At 43.6% G+C, this 17,426-nt stretch overlaps 1 protein-coding gene across 5 annotated transcripts in view; it reads left to right on the forward strand.

The window, feature by feature from the left end:
• DDX31 (DEAD-box helicase 31) overlaps positions 1–17,426 on the forward strand; it is a 57,184-nt gene that overhangs the window by 29,097 nt on the left and 10,661 nt on the right. For all 5 annotated transcript variants that reach the window (XM_030506782.1, XM_030506778.1, XM_030506779.1 and 2 more), the window contains 3 exons: positions 3,861–3,942; positions 9,877–9,988; positions 15,227–15,407. In XM_030506782.1, the coding sequence (XP_030362642.1) occupies positions 3,861–3,942; positions 9,877–9,988; positions 15,227–15,407 (375 nt within the window). The remainder of the gene's footprint in view (positions 1–3,860; positions 3,943–9,876; positions 9,989–15,226; positions 15,408–17,426) is intronic.

A 17,426-nucleotide genomic window follows, 5' to 3' on the forward strand; every position in this document is an offset into this window, starting at 1 on the left:
TCTTTGTTTTATGTTCTTCATAAAACATGCTGCCCTGCAGATGAGGGACTTGCCAAAAAGGAGTGTGATTTGCGTTCCTTGACCCCCATCTTCAGATGGAAGAAGATGAGTGTCTAATTGGCATGGGTGGATGACTCGGCCTCTTTGCAGTCATGCGTCCTCCGCTCTTCCTATACAGTAGCGCATGGTGCGAGAAGGGGCAACGGGATAGAAAAGAGCTGATGAATTACAGAGAAGATGCAGGAAGGCAGCTCGAAGCTAAAGGCAGCAAGTGCCATCAGCCCAAATTGCCATTACCCTTCATAAACAGAGCATTATGGTGATAATCCTGACAATTTAATTCAGTGCGAGGGCGAAAGACAGCATGTGTTGGACTGTCACTGATCCTCTTAAGCACTGGTAGTTTTTGTTTCGTTACCCTGAGTCTTCGTAGCTTTTGACTTGGACTGCACAAGTTTCTGGAGTTTGCATTTTTTTATTCTTTGCTTAATTTTTAAATCTTTGGGGTTTGTGGAGGGGGAATGTGTGGTGTGAATATTATTTTTTTTTAAATTTGTTTTCTCTTTTTTTAAGTGAAATTCCTGCTGGGTTTATTGAAATGTAAATACTTCATAAAATATGTATTTCTGAGAAGACAAAGCGTGAGATGGGTCCCCGCAGCCTTCAGCTGGTGTAAATGAGCCGTGCCGTGCTGCTTTACAGTAGATGAGGATCTGACCTAGAGTTTCTTCTTAAGCCCCTCCACCCACCCCAGCATGCATGGGAGCAAGTCCAGAAATGTTGAGAGTCGGAAGTAATGAGAGCAGACGTGGCTTTGTTCCTGGATGAAAATCCACTTCGGAATTAGGGATGACTGCCTTTGAAATTGGAAATCGCTCGCAATTAATTTTCACCGGTACCTGAAGCCTCTCCTTGGCTTCCACTGTGGAAAAGCAGCGTTAGCCTTTGCCAAAACGGTCTCACTTTGGCTCTGCTGAGATCAGTAATTCCCGATGGGGCTCAAGAAAGCCGCATGCATCTCTCTGCAACTTTCCTTTCGGTCTTTGTGTGGCTTGAAGTTGTGGTTCCTCTACCGAACTGTAACTGCGTGCGTGCACATGCACACTCATGTTTACATTTCCCCTTTCTTTCTTTCTTCTTTATTTTAAAGGTTAGACTCCAAAATGTTCTGTCTCAGCTCTCAGCGTAACTAACAGATTTTCCTTCAAAGGAGGGAGGCAAGAAGCAGAAGAAAGTCAGCGAGGTTCACTTCTATTTTTTTTTGTTCCCTTATGTCTCTTTTAGCTCCTTCAACTGCAATCTAGCAGCGCCTGCCTCGACAGCTATCAGATAATTTCTTTATCTCCTAACGGCGGCCTAACTAATTTATAAAGGGAAGCGCCTCGCCGTGAAGGCACGAGTCATTTCTCTCCCTTCTGGAGGGCTGTGCTCGCCCCCCTCACGCGGCGCTCCCCGCTGTGAACCCGGTTCACATATCTGTTAGGCTGCGAGCTGGCGGCGCGCCAGGCGAGAGGAGGATCGGAGAGGGGGTGACATCCCACACAAATCAATGTCAGAGGTTTGACGTTTTCATTCATGGCGGTGTCAAAGCAACCTTTGGCGGGGGGGGGGGGAGATGGGGTATGCTTTTCTCTTGCTTAAGTGATTGCCGTTTATGTTTTAATTTGCTGTTATACTGTTCAAAACCAAACAGAGAAACCCTCAGTTGTCTTTTTATGCTCCATTTCCCTTTCTCTCCCATCACTCTCCCGCCTTTCTCCACATCCTCTGCAGAGGAATCTGCTACATCGTGAGTCCCAGCTGCTTGTCTCCCATATAGGATATCTTAGGGCTACACTATACCTTCCAGGCTGGATGTTTCTCTGGACCATCTTTTTTCCTTTCTTTATATTGTGGTGGTGAGCTGGCTGAGGCTGAAAAGGCAGATTGCAAAAGTAAAGGTATTTGTCACTTTAACTGGGAAGGACTGGGGAACAGGCAAGGATTGTGGTATCCTGTTACACAGTGTGGCAAAGATTCATCCGTTCTTCCTAGCCAGGTGTTTAGAGATCTTTGAGTGAAAAGGAAGGGAATATCCTTGTTGTTAGAATGTCTTTCTGTAATTTACAAATTAAAGAGTAATGCTTCCTTTCAGAAACCGCATGCATCTTTATAGTCATCTGACATCAGGAGTCTCAGAGAACTGTTGGACTCCCAAGATTTCTCTCTTCTTTAGACTGATGTAACCTCAAATGAACTCCTTGAACTGCATAAATAATCATGCAGTATTTATGATATATTCTGGCATAAAAAGGAAAAGAATTTCTTTTCTAGAGGTGACCTTTGCCCATTGCTGAAAATTTGGGCCCATGAACTTCAGCTTTTATCATCTGGGTAATTCCCTTGGAAATGGGACCCAGTTTGGACGCAGCTGTAATATTAATGGCCTGGAGTTGCACAGCTGTTCCTGTATTGTCACCTGGTGTACATGTGCCCCACAAGACAGCATTAAAGAGGACGAAGAATTTCTAGTCTCCTATAAATGCAGCTCTAAGTAGGACCACGCACTTTAAAATGAAGCAGGTTTGTAAGCGTTTCCAGTATCTGGGCCATAAGAGTACCCAGCAGTGTCTCGCAGGCAGGGCTGGAGAATAAATCATCTGGTTGACTCTACAGGAGGAATGTGAGTCGACAGAATGAAAATAAATGCCCAGTGTGAAGCCTGGCTAGGACAGCTGACTGAGTCTCCTGTATTTAAAAAAGATGCTGTAGGGTCCCTACTGGGCTGGGCTTTGGCTTTGCACTTCAAATGAGAGGGAAGGTGAGTTCTCAGAATAGGGAAGGAAATCAAACAGTGTATTTGGTGTCAGAGGTGGCTTTTGAAGCTATAAGTGAGTTGGAGGGGGTGTGTGTCCATCAAGAAGACCCAAGCAATGTAGTAAGAAGTTGGAATGATGTAAGATCTTGTGGGAAAGAGCAGTGATGTGACCAGAGGGAAGGAGGCTTCAGAAGAGTTGGCTTGGTAGGAAATGTTCCTTGGGATCCTGTTTTTACACTCTGAGCTTGAGTCCCTGTGACAAGAAGGAGCTGTGTCTTTATACAGCTTAGGTTTTAGGAGCGTGGTCGCTAGCATAGGTGGAAACAAATGTGTGTAAACATCAAAGCACTTTGTTCTTTTGAGGGTTGAGCACTGTCTCTGATTCCAGGGAATCTGGAAAGTAAACTGGGGGAGACTAGGTGTAAGAGAACTGCTCCCTGCCCATGGCATCTAATGTACAATAAAATGTTTGACGTGCTCTGAGTTCAAAGTGGAGGTTACAGATCTTACTGTTATAAAGTAAATCTGCAAGAAGCGTTTAATGTTCTGAGCTGCTTCAACTCTGGTTTGAGTTTCTCTTAGTGGAAAGTGTAACCAAATGTAAATGGTTCCCAGTTGTCTTGGTGCTTCTCAATTCAAGGAAAGAAATATTATTAAAACAAAGAAAATATAACTCAAGACCTAATATTTTTCTTGAATCATTTACTCTGGTTGAGAACCAAGGAGACTCCCAGTGAACTGAAAGTCCACCCTCAGTTATTTTGATGCTCTGTTAGAAGTGGAGTGTTTGTTGGTGACTTGTAACAGCAACAATATTGTGGGCAAACTTGTGTCTCTTCCAGTGAAAGCACCACTTTAGCTGGGGTCGAGATTTTGCAGTAGTTACACTTTTAGGGTTGCTGAGTGAGTGTCTTGAATAAGATCTTGTGTATTTCAGGGATAAATTCTTAAGTTGAACGTGTAAATCTCAATCTTTTTGCTCTCCATTATCAGCCTGTGGCTCATTTACATGCTATATTTGAAAAGTTAGAGAAATGGTAATTTTTTGTCTTTGTTGCTTCAGTGTTTCAGAGATGAAGATGGAGCAAGTATTATCGAGCCTGATGAAAGATGATCGCTTCAGATTGCACAGACCAGGAAGAAAGGTGAGTTATTCTGCTGATTTGGAATTGCTCCAGTTTTCATTTAGGAGTTAAACATCGTAAGTATTCTTCCCTTAGCTTTTGTCTTTACAATACGAGGGTTGGTCTATCCATGATGCTGGGCAATGCAAATTATTATAGAACTGCCTTATATCACAACTGTCCAATTGTTAAACTGTTGTCCCCAGAAAGCATCATTTTTTAACTCTTCAGCAAGTATTTTTGTAACGGACAGTAGTAAAGGTTTCTGGCTGCAAAGGCTTGGGGTTTTTTCACCCCCCCAGTGTTTCTGTTCTTGGATTTTCATCACTAAAATACTGTTGGAGATCACAAATGACACAAAACTTCTCCTAAGAAATAAGATTTGGTGATGTGTTACATATGGGGTTTTATTATCTGTATTTACTTGGAGTCTAAACTGAAGCTCACTGGGTTGATAGGCATATTTTATTGGCTTCAGCAAGGTTTAGGTCTGCCTTCAAGTTGCTAATTCACAGAATTCAGTCATTTGCAATTGAAGTCTTGAGTGTTTCTGCATTCTGGCAAATTAAATCCTCCAAGAACCCTCATTTTGAATGGAAGTCAAGAATGTGTCAAGCATGATGCAGCGTGCTCTTTTTTCTCTTGTTGCTGTTTTGCCTGCTCGTTGTTTCTGTTACACCATGTATGAGCCTTCTTGTTTCCTGCAGATGACTGTTACGAACTGTGGTGCTCTTGGTAAACATGCTTTTGAAAGATGTTCAGTTTCCCTACACACCCTCTATTTCACAGAAAGCCAGTGGCTTGTCTGAGATACAGCTCTGTTTAAAGCTCTTACCCATCACTGCATGGTTTTTCACTGAAATCAGCCTGTAATGCCTGTATTTCAAATGTCTGGATCATGCCTAGGATATGACCTCTTAACTCATTCAACGAGTATGTAAAAGTTTAGTTGTGCTTGGTTAATTCAAAAATTATGTTAAATAGTTCTGTCTAGAAATACTTTCCTTTGCTCCCAGGTGTGCTTATAGGCAGGTAACTTTGGGCTTCTTTTGGAGAGTTTTTGCACAAATACATTTATGCGGAAATTGCTCTTTAAATTTGTTGCTCACGTGGGACAGAATATTATTTGTTCTGGGCTTGAGGACAAATGTTATTTCATGGAAACTGGGCAAAAAAATAGAACATGTTTTTTCTAGGAAATTATGATGTGGCTTTTGAAAAGTGGCAGGAGAAAAAGCCTGCTGAATGTCAGAGCCCAGTACGTGCAGAGGTTCAAAATTGTTGATTCATTTCAGAAATACGCACCTAAACATCTCAGTGCCTTTATGTTCCTTGTTCCAAAGGAACAGCAATAAAAAGCTAACAAGTCTCTTTGCTATGAGGACTCATCAAATAGGTATTTCTACCATGCTTTTAAATTGTAAAATATTCTAGATGTCTAAGCACAGAATATTCTAAATACTCTTCGTTTGTCTTTCTCCCTTTCCTTCATGAAAATACCAAACCCAAACCATGTTTGAAAGCAGCAATTGCTCTGGTTTCTGCTCAGCAGTGCTGCCTGGGCATGCGCTGCCATGCCGGGTACATGAGTACATGTACAGAAGGAGCTGGTTCTTTTCACTGGCAGTCAAAGGTGGGATTGAATTCCTCTTTTCCCTCTGCCATCAAAGTGAATGGGATTTTGCTGTTGACTTCACTGGAGCTGAGATATATCCACCCTGGGTTTAGGACAGTCTGAATCTGCTGCAGGAATTTACAAATACAGAATAACCTGGTTTTGTGTGACTCAGAGTCTGAAAGGATCAGGACTGAGAAATAGAGTTTCTCTTTATGGAAAAAAATATGTATTGTTTAGTGGGGATGAAATTACAGTAGTTCTGTCAATATCAAATAGGCTTCTTCAGGAATTGCATGAAAAAAATGTTAAATGCAGTCAAACCTTTATTCTGTTAGCTTTGTATTTTATCACTATCAGAGGCTCTGTAAGTGGTCTGCAGTGCTTTCTCAGAAGCTGCAGGGGCACATTTCTAAGTTTTCGGGAGGGTTAATCTCTCTTAAATTCTGTACATTTGCTGTAAAGACAAGTGCAGTGAGCTGGGAATGCAGTGGGACTTTGCATAGGACAGAGAGTGATTGAGGACTTGTTATGAGGAGCTGAACCTGATCTGTTTGTGATGTTGCCATTTGAGAGAATGTTAGCTTTGCTTATCAGCTCTCCGTGCATTGAGTCGTGTATATATTATAGTCATGCACACAGGAACCTCATTATAATGCTCTTCGGTTCTCATTGCCTCAACTAAAGTCCATTATAAGTACCACATTGGAACGTGTGTATTTTGGGCTTCTGTGTGCAGCCAGGGAGCAAGCTGAAGTGCCTGTAAAATGTATATTTTATATTTAGGTATATAAAATATATATGCGGCTATGTCTGGGTGTGTGAATGTTCACCTGCCTACAAAGAGAATAAATTTGATCTTTCAACTTTTATGGAGGGGGCAGGGGGACTTGGTGAGTTCTAGAGAAGGTGTGCAGAGGTTAGTAAAAAGTTGTTATTAAAACAAAATCCTTCATTTTGTTTTGACAGATAATGGAAGCAGGAGATGTTGCAGCCTGGCATTTTGGTGCTTTTTTCCCCATCTCTTTTTTGTGTTTTTTACTGTTTTAAGAAAGAACTTTTCTACCTTAGTCTAGTTGTATTGTATTTCAATTCTTTCTCCCATTAACGTATTGTTTTAATGAAATCAGAAGCTTTCAATACTTGTGCCAACCTCTCAAACCTAAAAGCTGCAGTCTTTATAATGAGAGGTTTCCTTCTTCTGAAAGAAATAAGTGTGTCTTTTCCTGGCACAGTTGGCATTTGGGGGAGTCCCCTAATGTCTTGAACCAGTTAAATAACTTTGCATCCAGGTCCATTTCTTCTTTTAGCTCTCAGATGTTGTTATTGACCACAGTTATCATACTGGTGGTTAGGGATCTGCCAGAACAGGCTTTTAAGCAAACACAAGGTAGAAAAAGTTCTCCTATCTCACTATTTCTCCATAATGGCAGCAATGCTTGTTACTTAACAGATGTAACAAATTCATCTAGATGGAGTGTAGATCAGGCAAACCCCTGGGGTAGGCTTTTATCTTTTGGGTCTTGGAGAAATGTGTAAGGTCTCAAATTAATTGTCCTGTTCCTCCAAACCAGGATACGTGGAGGATTAAAGCTTGCCTGTGTGAGCAAAGCATACAGGATGGCTTCCAGTGCACCTCCAGTAGCACTGTTTTATTTGATCTGCCCAGCTGTGGTGGCAGGTTTTATTTTCTCAGTTTGGCTCTGAGTCAGTTTTAAATTTAGATTTATTTTTTTATGATTATTATTGGCTTGTTTTTTACTTTTTTAGATGAACCTCCCTGGAAGGCAGGAATCAAACACGGAGGGTTTTCATGCCCATTAGGGGGCAATTTTGAAATGAGATCTGTCTCAAGGGTCTGAAGGGGGATAAAAGACAAGGTGGAGATGGGAGGAGGGGAGAAGCTGTTTTCCAAGTACATTATGTTTCCTGCCATTTGCTTTTTTTTCCATTTATTTCTCTTGGACTGACCTCACACTTTGGAAATTATGCACCTAGTTTTTTATCCCTCATTTTTGTCTTTCTTTTTTTTTTTTTCACCCCCCAGCACCAGGAAGAAGAGATGCCTCATTTTGAAACCTAAAGGGGGGAATAAGAAAAGTCCTTTGTAATATATTGCCATATTATCACTAAATCCCCTGACAGTTGTGACACAGAAGCAAGTCACCTGTCACTTAAGCTTGAGGTCTCTTTAATTTTCTCCTGGAATTCGCACCAGGCTGTCTTTAATTTGAGGCCTTTATTGGAATTCTGAAACCTTTCTGCCTCCCCGGTGCTCAGATCTATTCTGAGTGCTGTTACAGAATGTATACAATAACCAACAGAGGGATTCAGAGGGGGCTGAAGCACTGTTTATTTAACACTCTGGAGGGATTTTCGTGCTTATTCGGTCCTGGCTACCCGGCTTTCAATATCGCTTTGACAACCGTTATGCCCTTCTCATTAATTTTAAACAGTTAAAACACAGGAAAAAGAGAAAAAGTTTTCATTATTAAAGTGCTTTACTTTTTAATAACAGAGGATTCTGTCCGCCAGGGGAAAGGGCAAACCTCACTAATTTCACATTCATATTAAAAAACGCTGGGAAGGTGACACTTTGTGCTGCCAGGAGGCTTAACAAAAGAAAAGTGATGGGGGCTAGGAGGAGCAGGCGGGGCGAGAAAGTTTTATGTTTCACATCAATGGAAACTTGTTAGTCACAGCAGTGAGCGTCCACTTCGGGAGGCAGCACCACTTGTAGTTTATTAAACCTTTACAGAGGCCCCTCGGCTGGAGACTGTCTCAACTGATTAACAGGCGCATATGAAGTCAAACTAAAAGGTGTCTGTGAAACAAGTTGTATAGTGAGCCTTTTTCAAGTGGATTGGGAGGCACATAGCAGAGGCTAGAAACCTGGGAGACTCTTCATGTAGCCTTAATGTGCCTACCACTGTCTTTGGAGATGCCAATGGATAGTTAGTCCAGGTAATGAGTGAGCAGGAACTCTAGTCCCCATGTGTGTTTGCTTCATTGAACCCAGTGGCTGGAAGCTGGGGGATCCTGAGTTCAAAGGAGGGCGCTGTGCAGGGAGTTTTAGGCTGCGTTTGAGGTCTGTCTCTGGGCAGATTTGCTGTTGGGCTACAGAGTGGTAGATCTGGGTCAGCAAAACATTTTGTGTAGGGTGCCTGCAGCATTGCCTGGCTTCCACAATCAACGAGGTTCCCGGTGTCAGTGTGATACAGTTCCCCTGGGCTGGCAGCAGTGCAGAGGTGAGCTCACAGCTGCGAGGGAAGGAGGGGTTTGCAACATTAGCATGCAAATCTGCCAGGAAGGAACAACAGGATTGTTGCCTTGGCACAGGCCTAGTACGGAATCGTGGGAGGTAGATGTTTGTTTTCAGTCAGCCCTGGTCAGAAGAGGGGATTGACCAGTATCAAGTTGCTGTGTTGGACCTGGCACTCTTAGTCCTGGATGCTGGTTTGTGTCTAAGTAGCTTTTGAGAACTGCGGCTGTTTCTTGGGAGAGGTTCACATCCATGGATGCTTGGCTTTGCACTTTGCTGTCAACTTCCCATCAAAAATTCCCCTGTTTCCTTGTCCACGTTTCCTTTCTCTGCCTGGGTAATTTAGAGAGAGCGAGAGATACAGCCTCTTTTCTCCTCCCAGTAACAGCTTGTTCCCAGGAATGTTTGTTTTCCATTTCCTGAACTGCATCTTACAGTCTGAGCCTGGGAATGCTTGAGCGCATGCAAAATTGCCCTTTTGGTCAGAGGAAGCTTATTCTGTCCTGCCTTTGGTGCGAGGGGCTTGTCTTGCTCTAGAAGAACCACGTGATGGCAGTTACGATTAAGTATGACTCGTTGACAGTAAGAAAACTTCATGTGGACATTAATAGTGAGAAGTTCATACAGTTGGCTTTGTTCACAGGTGCAGAATTTGGTCCATTCTCTGGAGCCTGAGGGTGAATGTAGATCTTCTGCCCGAGGAGGAACTTGCAACATCAGTCTAAAACTGTTAATTTAGAGTCTGGGGGGAGTTATTCCAAATAACTGCAATGGAAACAAGCAGTGGTATCTGGCATGTCGAATCGAGGAGGGGGTGGGAGTGAGGGAAAAAGATATATGATAGATGTTAGAAAACACAAAATTAAAACTGATTTGCTCTCCTCACCGCACAGGCTGCTTTGACTTTAACATCTTTATCTGTGTGGTTTTTTTTCCTCTAGTAATATTGAGAGGATTACCTTTGTTGGCCCCTGGGTGGTTACTGTGTGATTTTACTGTTATTAAATCTATTGTAAACTGCTTCATTATTCCCGACTCAAATTCTCTCTTTCTTCTAATCCTCCCACCGCCCTTGCAGCAATCCTGTGGCACGGACCCTCAGGAAGTCCGGGAGCGGGCCACGGTCTTGCAGACTAAATTTGAAGACCATGTTCATTCCAGCGAGGGGACAGTCCAGTGGGCAAAGAAAGGTCAGTGTGTTTCTTTTCAGCTTAATCCAGAAGGGCTTATAAAAGCTGCCAAGGTTTTCTTCTGGGGGAGAGCTTCAGGGGAAAGGCCTGGAAGAAACATTTTGGGGCCATTGGGCTCTGTAGGGGGTTGAGATGAGCCCAGAAGGCTTTGTGATGATATTAAATGTTAATTTCTTGCATTCCCATATTACGTGCAAATGAGGTTTAATCTTGGCTTTCGATAGGATTCACATCCAAGGGCTCTGACCCAATTGCATGAGCGAATAGATTGTGTTATGCTGGGGAGGTCATGGGTGACTTGCTTAACCACATCCTGGTCCAGTACCCCTTAGATGCTTTCAGTTTACACCAGGGATGAATTTGAAGCCTGTAAGACAGGATGTCTTGGGAGCAGCTCTTAACAGGCAAGGATCTTAGACTGGAGGTTGTTGTTTAGAATGGGAGAAAAATGAGAGAGTGGGCAACTACTCAGAAAGGCAGGAAGGAGAAAAACTGGGATGGATTTAATAATTGTAGCCAGGTGCAAATCTGGGATTTGATCTCCCATCTTTGCCAAGCAGGATGCACAGCACTTGTCACTGAGCAGTACAAGAAACTTCTGCTTCTCAGTTTGGGAAATCCAGAAGAAGGTAGATTTGGGGGAAAGATTAAAAACTTTGTAGGAAAATACGTTGTAGGAAAATAAACACTAAGCAGTCTCCTGATAAGAGCCAAAAAGGTGGTGCAGTGTAGGCACCCCTCTTCTATGTACTGTTCTGTTGCCCATTAAGGCTGACCTGGTTGTAGTTAATGTTCCAGGTACATGAAGATCACATTGATCTGACTCAAATCCTGCTGTCTGTGCTTGTATACAAGTCCTATTGATTTCAGTTCTGCAGCATTTCCAGTTAGGTTTGGATGAGAGGGGTCCTGTTGTGATGAATTTTAATGGTCTACACCATTTCAATTTACGTGCTGTATGTGTGTGTGCACAAGTGTCCCATATGTGCTAAACTGCATAAATTGCATACTAAAAGGGTCCAAAACAAAATGGGGAAGTTGGCCTTTGAGCTGTGCAGTGTCATCATAGAAACTAGATAAGGGAAGGCCATTCTCAAGATAGAAGTTAAGTTCGACATTAAAATTGTTTGGAATCCTGAGAAGTGATCGTTCAAGTGGTCAAAGGTGCTGTTTTTTTTGAGTGTTGTACTGACTTGTTAGGTGATGACACAGCAGAATGACCAGAGCTCATTCTACCTGCTTACCCCAAATTATTCTGCATGCTTTTAATGGTGCGTGGTTGTACTGATGTACTTGAAATCCTACTGTTTCGCTCTCCTCTACCCCCTGCCACTGCATGTCACTGTACTGATTCTTGCACACACACACTCCGATGGTTGCAGAGCTGATGTTTTTCCTCAGGGGTTTTTTCTCCTACAGTGGAAGTGTTAGAAGCTGCAACACAAGTGGCTTGCACCCATTTTCAGGTTGTGTTGTGCTACTTGACTGGTGTAATTACTTTTATAGCTGCACTTTTAAGTCCTCAGTCTCAAAGCATGATCATAATCTTTGATTCTGCATGAATGAGTTTCTTGTTGCTCCCCTGGGATTCCTCATACCCCATGCAAACTTCTAACCTGAAGTGACTGGTGGTAGAACAACCAACTGGCCCTGCTCATCCTTGGAAAACCTCTGTGGTTTCTTTACACAGTGTGCACACACATCCACACACACTTGTTGCTGACCTCAGCACTAGTAACTTCTTTAGCCACGGACAAGAAGTGCAGAAAATAGATCAGGAAATGCTGAAGTGTTGTGCATCCCATTTGTCTTGTACGGGAGCACTCCGCCTCTTTTTCCTACTCTTCTATCTGCATATGCAAATTTTCCACTGCTGAGTGGCTTCCATACGCCCCCTCTTCCTCCCCTCTGCGCCAGGCATCATGAATAATTAACATGGCAGCTGGCTTTTGCTTTCATGGCAGGCAATCAATTGGAAGCTGTGCCAGAGATGCATTTGTTTCTCTCTCTTTTTCTCTTTTTCCCTATTTTCTGACCTAGTCAATGTTAATAAGCAGTGTTTTCACTGCAGCCTGCTTTCAAAAGGCGAGTGGCTCCCTGCCCGCTCACCCCTTCTGCCTCTTGGCCGCCTGTTTTCCAAACTCAAATCAAATGGTTCACTGAAGGTGCTGCCCTTCAAACTTGATTGACGATCAGCAGTGAGACGGGTGGGAGGAGGAGTACAGTTGGGCCCTGCTGCCTGAAGGACAAATCTCATGAAGTGTGGAGCCCTTTTTGGGAAATAGAGGGCTATTTGAAGAGTTGCATGGTGATAGGTACTCCGTTTTGGAGCCATGGGGGCAGACAAAGCTCAGGAGACTCTGATCCTTCATGCCACTGGGGTTACAGTAAGTGATAGGACAAGGGGGAATGGTTTTAAACGGAAGGGTGGTAGATTTAGATTAGATATTAGAAGTTCTTAACTATGAGGGTGGAGAGACACTGGGACAGTTTCCCTGAGAAGCTGTGGCTGCCCTGTCCGTGGCAGTGTTCAAGGCCAGGTTGGACACAGGGGCTTTGAGCAACCTGCTCTAGTGGAAGGTGTCCCTGCCCATGGCAGGGGTTGGAACTGGATGAGCTTTAAGGTCTCTTCCAACACAAACCATTCTGTGATTCTGTGAAACCTTGCTTTTCTCCTCCGTGTTTTCCCATTCTGTAGTCACTAGTTGAGCATTTTGCCTCATCTTTTCTGTCCTCAGCACATGTGTGTTTACAGGAACAGCAGAGTTACAGGAGCCCACTGCTGTGGCACAATGCTTGAATCCATAGCAGTTTTGGTGCATGCTTCCTCCCTGTTCCCACATGCTCTGTGCACTGACAAAATGCATCCACCAGTTTATCCAGCTGTGTGGCTGAGGCTGCACTCCAGGCCAGCGCTGGGAACTGGCTGCCAGCTGAGAGCATGGGGAACAGGTTATGTCACCTGTCTCACTTTCATATCTCATTACCCTCTTGTCCTCTGTTTAAAAAAACAACACTTCAACCTATCTAACCTCCATCAGACTTTCCACACTTAGATTTCCTATAGGAAAGTGGGGATGCATGGGTACAAAGGACCAACCTAAATCCACTCTCCTACATGAGTGCAATTCTGAATCCCACCCCAGGCCAGTATACATTGCCTTAGACTCATATTGGCATGGCAAAACCAGTAACAGCTCAGGCAGTTTGCTCCTGTGGCGTTAAGATGAGGTACCCTTTATGTGAGTTATGGCCTGACCAGCACGGTTCCCAGTATTTCTGAGTTGTTTTCATAAAGCTCTATCTCCTCGATTATAAAATTATAAAAGAATTTCAACTTAGGAAAAAAAAAAGCTAAAATTACACATAAAAGCTGTAAAACATGACTCTGGCAACACTGAGAGGTCTAAAGACCTAATAATAAAGATTTAAAAAAGATTCACACCCACAGAGGTCTTCATTTAGATCTCATGGTGCTGTGGTGAACATTAACAGCTCTGAGCTCCTCAGAGGTCAGGCAGTTGCATGAGCTGAGGTTTTGACCTGCAGGTATGGCCGGGTTGTTAGCTCGGCTTTGGGTTAGTGTCCTGCAGCTTGCTCTGGCTTTACATGCTCTGACTCAGGACTGGATCTGGCGTGTGTCTGTCAGGACTTTGGGAAGAGTGGGGCCTTTGACGCTTTGATTCTCTAACTCTGATCGGGGGAGTTAGTGCCAGCAGCCTTTCCTGCCCAAAGAACTGTAGGAGGTGAGCTCAGCCTTCATAATAACAGGATCTTTAGTATCAACCATTTCAAATGCTGTGAGAAAGGCAGTTATATTGGCTCCAACGGGACCAAAGTCGGAGCGGGAGCAAGCTCGTATTGTTTCTTTTGAAGAGTTACACCTTCTCATAGCAGGTGAATTGGACCAATAACTTTATGAAAAAAAAAAAGCAGCAGAATAGAGTTTTTGAGAGCATTTGAGCTGGTTTATAAGCCCTCAGAAGCATGACCTTTAGATTAGACACCAAGATGAGGTATTTGGAATTTAGCATTCTGGTTTTGGGGAAAACATGGGTCTCATGGCTCAAATGCCTCTAAAAGTAGCATTGTGAAATTGGGAAGAAGGTGCAAAAAACTCAATCTTTTCTTCTCATCGATTGGGAAAAGGAGTTCGCTTTACTCAGTAAACAGAGCTTTGATGGATTCCCTGGGTCCTTCCAGGAGCTGATCTGCTAAAATGACATTTTTATTACTGTTCATAAACTCCAATCTCTGGCTGCTGCCAAGAGATTAGACATAAGCTGTGGGCAAACTTGCTGGTCCAGTGGCTCAACAGGCAAGGGCAGGAGAGGTTAGAGTTTAGAGCTTTCTGCTGTCCGGGGTTGAGAGGGAGAGAATGATGTAGGTGGTGGATGGAGCGAGGGCTCGGGGGGACACAGGAGGTTTAGCAAGCAGAAGGGCAGCAGAGGATTGAAGGGAGGCGTTTTCTGAGCTGTACAGTTTCCTTACTAAAAGTCCCTCTATTCCCCTTAGCAGAGAGGACAGCCTGGGTGTAATGTTCTGGGTATGTGGAGAGCAGTGGTAGTGTTCATATTAGTGGATGGTCGACTTTAGAGCAATGAGCCCTGAGGGAAGGGCATTACAGGAATATAAAGATGTGAAGGGAAATTTGCACGCAATTCTATTATTTTTTTTTCCTTTTGAGAAGGTGAGCTCTGTTCTCAGTGTGATGATGAGTCAGGAAATCCGTCTGGCTCTCGCATACTTATAAGGGACTAGCTAATAACTGGTGAAAAATGCATGGACTACTGGGACTGTAATATCAGAAGAGTCTTCCTATACCATCTCCGTGCTTCTGTTTCCCTCTCTTCATCCCTGTCTCTCCATTTCTTCTCTCCCCTTACCTGCTACCACTGATGTCAGTGACTCTTCCTGTGAGATGTGCTACAAACATCACTGTGGCAGAAGGGGCATCCTTGCAAGAGGCAAACCTAATGCAACTTAATGTAGCTTTATTTCAGTTCCTAAGGCTTCTCCACCACCTACCTTCTCCTTTCAGGATTGTATTAGTACTATACAACCTTCACAGATTTTTAACGTACCAACCTTTTCTACCAGCTGCTGACCAGGAGGTGTCCCAAAGGACAAGACCAATGTCCTTTCGGCTGGAACAGCTGAATCTTTAAGTATATATATATAAAAATGCAGTAGCAAACAGAATTCACTCTCTTTATTTTTTTTTTTTCCTCCCATCAGCACTGCAGTCTTTCCTTTGTGCCTATACCACCTATCCCAGGAACCTCAAGCACATCTTCCACATCAGATCTCTCCACCTGGGTCATTTGGCCAAGAGCTTTGGCCTGAGAGATGCCCCCCAGAACCTGACTGCTTTTCCAACTGCAGGCTCAAAGAAGAAAACCAAACCAAGACCAAAAAGGTAGGCCAACTTGATGTTTCTGAGCTGAGGAACACCACATGACAAACTGGTGTTCTTTGCTCCTCAAGATGATTGTGCTTGCTCCACGAATCCTAGAATGATTTGGGTTGGAAGGGACCTTTCAAGATCATCTAATCCGGCTCCACTGCCATGAGCAGGTCATGTGTGATTGTTCCAGAGAAGCTAAATGATACTTAGCCATTGGCTTAGGTTGCATTGCTCTCTGAGCTGTTGTTTCATTCCCCTTTTCCTAATAGCTTCAGAGAGCCTAAAAATTACATTTATTAAACCAACTTGGTTGAATGTTCAAGTGGGAATTCAGATGCTTTTTTTTGAAGGAAGCTGCTGTGTGGAGGTGCACCTGCACAGACTAGCCTGGGTTTTGCTGCAGCTTTTCTATTTTCTGATCACTTGAAAAATATCATCTCCTGTGAGTCTTCTGAGCAGGCACAGCCTAGTTTTTATTTATTTATACTTCACTGAAGAGCTACCTTGAAGGATGAGGAAGGGTACAGGCGATACTCCAGAGCAAAGAATGAGACTTCCCATATATTGATTCTCTTTCTTGCACAGGTCGTGGTAGCTAGAGCTCCAGCAGCAGTTCTGTTGTCAAGGCCAAGCACCTCCATAGTAGAACCTGCCAGATTTTTTCCGTTCACATGCCCACTTCCAGTCGCATGGTCCTATGGAAAGCTATGATCCCTGGCTCAGGATCAACTGTACAGCAACTCTTTGTCCTCATCCGTCTCTAGGGAAAGGCTCTCGCACATACAGCTGTGCTGATAAGTACTTGCTGTTGGTGTAGGGCACAAGATGATAAAAGCATCAAGGAAATAGCAGAAAAATTAATATTTTTACTTCTCTAATTTGAAGTTGGCTGTCCTGCACATGATGAGCAAGGCTGTATAAGTGCTGATTTATCTCACAAGATAGTTTCTTCCTTCCCGGCCTTGACAAATACCACTGCATCAGGAGCAAAATGTGTGTTTTACTATCTTTAAAGGCCTTCTGTGGGCTCCTATGGCATTTTTTATCACCTTTTCTACACTAGACAGGCAGTCTTTTGTAGGCTTTCTCCTGCACTTCCACCAAAGGTTTCTTGGCTGTCAGATTTGCCACGGGACAAATTGTGTCCATCCTCCCAGAATGTTCAGCTGCAACTTTGACTGCTTGTTCTCCTCCCTAGGAAGAGATTAGCTTAGTACCTGAGAGAAAGGGGAAGACTGCAGTGTATTTTTTGGTTATTCATTATATGAATGACTAGTTATATAGATACAAGCACAAATCAAAAGGCAGATCTGTTGGTAGAAGTGATCCTTCTGCAAACTTGGGCACTGCTGCCTGTGGATTTAAGTAGTTCTGCCAAAAGCATTCCTGCAAAATCCTGTGGGATCTCCCCAAGAAGAGTCTGTAGCAAACCTAGAGTTACAGCTCTGTCCCCTTTGGTGTGTGGACAGGGCTGTTCTGAGTACTCCTGTCATGTGTGAGGAATTTGAGACTCCCTGATGCTTCTGGAGGAGCAGAGCCATGAATCCTCTTTTCCACTTGAAACGGAGCTGAAGGTGCTCCGTATATCCGATCCTAGTTACTTTGAGTTGGTTCCAGAGGATAGATAATCCTCCCTTTTGAGATTACAACATTAAGGGCTCACTGCCTTCCCTAGCACAATGGCAGGATACAAACCTCTGGCTTGCCAGGGAAATCACTGCAATAATTCAAAGGAGGAAAATCTTTTCTCAGTATCAGTTGTGACTCTTTCTGTGTAATTGTTGCTGCAAACTCCATTAGCAAACATTAGCCATTAATACACTAATCCACATAATTGTTCCTGGGCTGGTGACATCTCTTGCACATGTACATATCTTGGGGGGGGGGGGGGGGGGGGAAGGGGAAGGGATTTTAAAATAAAAAGTTGGAGACCGCATTGTCCTGCTTTGAGAAGCCACCAGGGACAGGCCACTGATCTGCCTCCTGCTTCAGCTGACCCTCACCAGCAGATGGGCAACAGGATGGGAATGC

This window comes from Strigops habroptila, chromosome 15 (genome assembly GCF_004027225.2).
Source record: "Strigops habroptila isolate Jane chromosome 15, bStrHab1.2.pri, whole genome shotgun sequence".
NCBI classification, from domain to species: Eukaryota; Metazoa; Chordata; class Aves; order Psittaciformes; family Psittacidae; genus Strigops; species Strigops habroptila.